This window comes from Uloborus diversus, unplaced genomic scaffold (assembly GCF_026930045.1).
Source record: "Uloborus diversus isolate 005 unplaced genomic scaffold, Udiv.v.3.1 scaffold_990, whole genome shotgun sequence".
NCBI classification, from domain to species: domain Eukaryota; kingdom Metazoa; phylum Arthropoda; class Arachnida; order Araneae; family Uloboridae; genus Uloborus; species Uloborus diversus.
Genome location: NW_026559221.1, coordinates 57,273 through 63,166, shown reverse-complemented (window position 1 = coordinate 63,166; position 5,894 = coordinate 57,273). Strand labels below are relative to the sequence as shown.

Here is a 5,894-nt window from a genome sequence, read left to right as displayed (position 1 = left end):
CAAATGGCGTTTCAAATTTCCACTCTCAGAAAATGACTTTTTACAAATTTCACATGAATACGGTTTTTCTTTAGTATGTGTCCTCAAATGACGTTTCAAATTTCCACTCTCAGAAAATGACTTTTTACAAATTTCACATGAATATGGTTTTTCTTTTATGTGTGTCCTCAAATGAATTTTTAAATGTCCACTCTGAGAAAATGACTCTTTACAAATATCACATGAATATGGTTTTTCTTTTGTATGTGTCCTCAAATGGTCTTTCAAACTTCCACTCTCAGAAAATGACTTTTTACAAATTTCACATGAATATGGTTTTTCTTTTGTATGTGTCCTCAAATGGATTTTTAAATGTCCACTCTGAGAAAATGACTCTTTACAAATATCACATGAATATGGTTTTTCTTTTGTATGTGTCCTCAAATGCTTCATCAAACTTCCACTCTCAGAAAATGACTTTTTACAAATTTCACATGAATATGGTTTTTCTTTTGTATGTGTCCTCAAATGAATTTTTAAATGTCCACTCTGAGAAAATGACTCTTTACAAATATCACATGAATATGGTTTTTCTTTTGTATGTGTTCTCAAATGGATTTTTAAATGTCCACTCTGAGAAAATGACTCTTTACAAATTTCACATGAATATGGTTTTTCTTTTGTGTGTGTCCTCAAATGGTTCGTCAAATTTCCACTCTGAGAAAATGACTTTTGACAAATTTCACAAGAATAGGATTTTTCTTGAGTGTGTGTCCTGAAATGGCGTTTCAAACTTCCACTCTCAGAAAAAGAGTTTTGACAAATTTCACAAGAATATGGTTTTTCTTTTGTGTGTGTCCTCAAATGCTTCTTTAAACTTCCACTCTCAGAAAATGACTTTTGACAAATTTTACAAGAATATGGTTTTTCTTTAGTACGTGTCCTCAAATGAATTTTGGAATGTCCACACTGACAAAATGACTTTCCACAAATTTCATAAGAATGTGGTTTTTCTTTTGTATGTGTCCTCAAATGGAGTTTCAAACTTCCACTGTGAAAAAACGACTTTTTACATAATTCACTAGAATATGGCTCTTCTTTAGTATGTGTCCTCAAATGCTTCCTTAGACTTCCACGCTCAGAAAATGACATTTTACAAATTTCACAAGAATATGGTTTCTCTTTAGTACGAGTCCTCAAATGTACTTTCAGATGTGAAATGTAATTAAATGTCTTTTCACAATATTCGGAAGACTGATTTGTCTTGGACGTTCATTTGCATTTTAAGCTTTAAGTTTGGATTCACAAGACTGCACTACTTAACTTTAAGCTCACATGCATTCCCTTGATTGAACTTCAATCTAAAAATAGAAAACTATTTTATTCTAATGGAAAAAAAGCAAAATGCTTTCAGTTTTCAAAACAAATAAAATTTTTATCCTTCATAAAGCTAATTTGTAAAATGCCTTGAGAAAAACACATTCCTCTAAAACATTCTGACTGTTATGTATTTGCCCCGTGGCATACCGAAGGACCTGCTTTAAATCAGGGAACGTTGATTTAAATCAGTTGATTTTTTTTATAAATTAATTTCGCATTTTTACTTTCTTCTATATCTAATATATAGAAGAAAGTATTGGACTCGTGCAAATTTTCGAATTTCGAATTTTGACGGATTCGAACGTTTTGAGGTGTGCTGAGTCCATTTCGACTATTTTTGGAAAATGTTTGTCTGTCTCTCTGTGTGTGTGTGTGTGTATGTGTGTCACGTCTGTGTGTGACCAGTTTTTTGTGGCCGCTCTACAGCAAAAACTACCGCATTAAATCGAACGAAATTTGGTACACATATGTGCCCCTGTGTGAACTTGTGCCCATTGGTTTTTGGCGCGAATTCCTCCAAGGGGGGTGGAGCAATGGGACGTTTTTTGAGTTTTGCGTGACTGCTATTCCCCAGGAAGTAACTGGCGGAATCAGACAAAATTTGGTCCATATGTTGTCCCTAACAGGTACAGATCCTGATTCAATTTTGGTGTCAATAGCTCAAACGGGGGTTGAGCTATAGAACGTTTTTTGTCGTCAATTGTGACTGCTGTATCTCAATAAATAATGAACGTAATCAAACAAAAATTTCTCGACAAGTAGCCCTTAGAGGGTATAAGAAATGATTTTATTTTGGTGTCAACAGCTAAAAAGGGGGTGGCGCAATCGAAAGTTTTTTTTTTTCCATTGTGAGTGCCATATCTCAAGAAGTAATGCTACGTTCAGGATGAAATTTGGAATAAATATGAATAAATATGTAAACAGGCGTTGGTTTAATTTTGGCACCAATCGCTTCATGTGGGGCTGATTTTTTTTATTTGTGTGAATAAAAATAGCTTTTTAATTGCAACAATAAGAAAGATAAATCGTAACAGACTGTCCTCTGCGTTCAGCTCGTGCTTTTAATTGCATGGAAATGATCGGAAATATTATCTCAATGATTTAAAATTTTTAACTGTTGCCATCTTGTGTTTGTTAACAGATAAATGTTTGTAATTATTTTAAGCAAGGCTTTTAAAATAATTTTCAATTTTCATTCTTTGCTTCGCTTTTGAGATAAATCAGGAATTGGGATGGTCATCAAGTTTTGGCATGTGTAATTTTGTTTTCGTTGGGAATATTGCTTCCTTGTTAAGCATGGGGAGGGATCAGAATTATAAGAAAGATATAGAAGAAAGTTTCGTGATGGCCACAACATACTAGTTAACTGTTGCCATCTTATGTTTGTTAACAAATAAAATATTTGTAATTAATTCAAGCAAGGCTTTTAAAATAACTTTCAATTTTCACTCTTTGCTTTGTTTTTGCAATAATTCAGACATTGAGATGGTCGTCAAGTTTTGGCATGTGTAATTTCGTTTTTGTTGGGAATATTGCTTCCTCGTCAAGCATGGGGGGGGGGGGGGTCAGAAAAAAAAAAGAAAAATATAGAAGAAAGTTTTGTGATGGCCACAACATACTAGTTAGAATGTGTTGCTCTAAATCTAACTATGGGAAGGTGGGGCACCTTGGGACACTTTTTAGGTAAAGATTTTTAGAAATTTTACTTTCAAACCAATTTGCACCAAACTTAGCTAAACATGCAATTTAGAAATTTTGCTTCAATAAAAATTAGTTTTACTCCATTATTTCATCAAATTAAATTTTCATTAAAAAAAAATTAAAAAGCCGTTACACCGTCTCAAAATACTCCACTTGGTGGGGCACCTTGGGACACAAGCAATAATCCCGATAAGTGTCATTTTAAATAATTGAAATCTCGTTCCTAATAACATTCTCTGCTGCAGTTTCAACAACAGACGCATCAACAGCAGGGAACTTCCTATTTTCTTTTCTAGATCTCACAATTTCTGTTATTTTATTATTGTAATACTTTTGAAATGAGCTTTTTCTGCACTGTACATTTGTGGAGCAGCTTGGGACAGTGTCCCAATCAGCCACATTTAAGATTGTTATTATATATTGTTACAAATTCTGTAAATAGTAATTATTTTTGTGTTTAATTTGTCGTAATCTAGCTAAATTTGGCGTTTATTCCATAGTCTTTCATCTAAAATTATTGTAGTAACGTAACCTGTAAATAGTTTCTTGTAATGAACATACAACCCCATGACATTCAACTGAAGTATACGGTCCCCTATTTTTTCATTCATAAAATTTGTGAATGAATAAAAAGAAGTAGGAGATATTTGTAGTATGTTATCGAAAATTCTCAATGGAACATTGTGGAAACTTTTCAAGGATTTATAAATAGCCTCTGCGGCATGAAAAGTCAGTCTCGATTGAGAAGTTGTACTGAGAGCGAATTAGCTCTGTTTATTGCGAGGCATTTCGCTGTGTTGTTTTTTGTATTTGGATGTAAAGACGTGTGTAACCGATGAGTTTACGGTGTCGATTGATATTTGCTTAATTGCTGATGATTAATTTAGCAGTTGTTAAGAATCTTTCCTGTACATAGTGTAAATAAATCTGCTGTGTTTTTTCTCAAGAACTGTGTCGGCCTTTCAAGAAAGTTGGAAATCGCACCGGATCGGTAACAATATCAACTTTTTAAAAGTTATACTTAGCAGCATAATACATTTTTTAACCTTAAAATTATTTTGAAAGGTCATGTTTTAATTCCCACTTGCTATGATTGAAAATATTCCATTTCTTAGTTTAAAAAAATATTTAATAATGAAACCACCTACTAATGCAACTCCAAACCTTTCAAAACACAGAAAATTATATTAGTCTTTAACTGTTCATGTGAGCAATTGTAAAGCATAAATCCTGCTGTCATTGATGACATCATTGATGATGTCCTAAGAGAACTAATTTTTGTTTACAAAATTAAAGCTCAAATTTATGGTGTCCCATGGTGGGCCATGTCCCAAGGTGCCCCACCTTCCCCTACTGCATCATACAATCTTCACTTCAACTGGAAAAACTATATATAGATCCCTCGTTCTGCGTGTGTAACAGATTTTTAGACTCTTGCAATACTGCTTTTTTCTCCAAAATTAGTTCAGAACAAAATAAAAACTTGCAGTTTTTTTCATACACCATGACTAATATAGTTAAGAAAAGTAATAGTTCAACATATTACAGTAGAAGACCGTTATAACGCACACCTTGGGACAAGAGCTTTTGCGTTATACAGGTTTTGGCATTATATAGTTCATTTCACAAATTTTGAAACTAATATTCAGAATATACATATATTAGCACTTCAGAATGAGTTCTATCTGCAATGGGTTTTAAAACACTAATTATACAACTAATCATTCACAAATAAATGTGCTTTACAATTAAAAGAAAGAGAATTATTCTGCACTTCTGCCAGCTTCATCGTTTGCATAACAGCTGCATTTTCAAGAGTCATCTGATATTCTCTCTCTACTGTGAATATTAATTTTCATTTTAAAGTTTTAAATTAAGCTGGAAAGATGAAAAACTGTTTCAAAATTTAATTTTATTAACAATTTTTATGCTAGCCAGGCAAAACAAAGGGATTTTTTCAACTTAAAAACCTATTGTTTACTTCTGAAAATTTGTGCGGGTTATAGAGAATTGCGTTATATGGGTCGTCGTTATAAAGGTATTCTACTGTATTTCACAAAAAAGACGTACAATGATCATGGAAACCTTATTTTAAGTAGTGTTCCCGCTAGGCCGTTTTTGAAGGGCGCAGCGCCCTGCCCTTATCCATATCGGCAGAATGCGCCCTGCCCTTTTTTTAGATCGCAAAATGCGCCCTGCCCTTTTCAAAAATTACTATATGCACCCTGTGATTTTAAAAAGATGCCTCAAGCATCATTGGGACCCGCAGCGATATCGGGGCGATTTTATTTGTCCAGCGATCGTCTGCAAAAACGCTCATGTCTTGCCATTGTCCCCAGAATTTTACCCTGAAAACGGCCCCATGAATAAAAGGAGATGTAAATACCTAGGCAAAGAGGGTATGAGATTCTCGTAATTCTAACAGACTTATCAGTTGGAAACAAAAGATAGATTTCTTACTTCTGCTGAGGATGGGTTTGAAAGGGTGAGGGAAGGTGTTCGGTCGTCCGCAGGGACGTGTCGAGCCCCTCACCTTTGGGGGGGGGGTGCAGAATTCTGAAATTGCCGACTCGAATGATGAGATTTGTCGACTGTGTATATATATATATATATATACAGGGCCGGATTCAGACTTAACCCCACATCCAAAACTGTTTTAGGCATGGGAGGTGCTTTTTGTAGTTTAGAAATTTTTTATAAAGGTGGAAAAGGCAGGCATTTTTAAAGTTTTTCTTCTCTCAATCAATGCTTTTCTTTCCACTGGTACATGTGTTTTTTTTTCCCCTTCTGTCTTTTCCCGAATGATCTTGTCAGAGGAAGGATATCAGGAGAAT

The 5,894-nt window shown here is 34.2% G+C and overlaps 1 protein-coding gene across 1 annotated transcript; it reads right to left on the bottom strand.

The window, feature by feature from the left end:
• Positions 1-453: 453 nt before the first annotated feature.
• Positions 454-4,882, bottom strand: LOC129234087 (zinc finger protein 596-like; the record flags this gene model as incomplete). The annotated part of the gene is made up of 3 exons (XM_054867978.1): positions 4,835-4,882; positions 718-780; positions 454-507 (listed from the first exon to the last, which is right to left on the bottom strand). Coding segments are annotated over exons 1-3 (165 nt in total), but the record flags the coding sequence as incomplete, so codon positions are not given.
• Between the last annotated feature and the right edge of the window lie 1,012 nt (positions 4,883-5,894).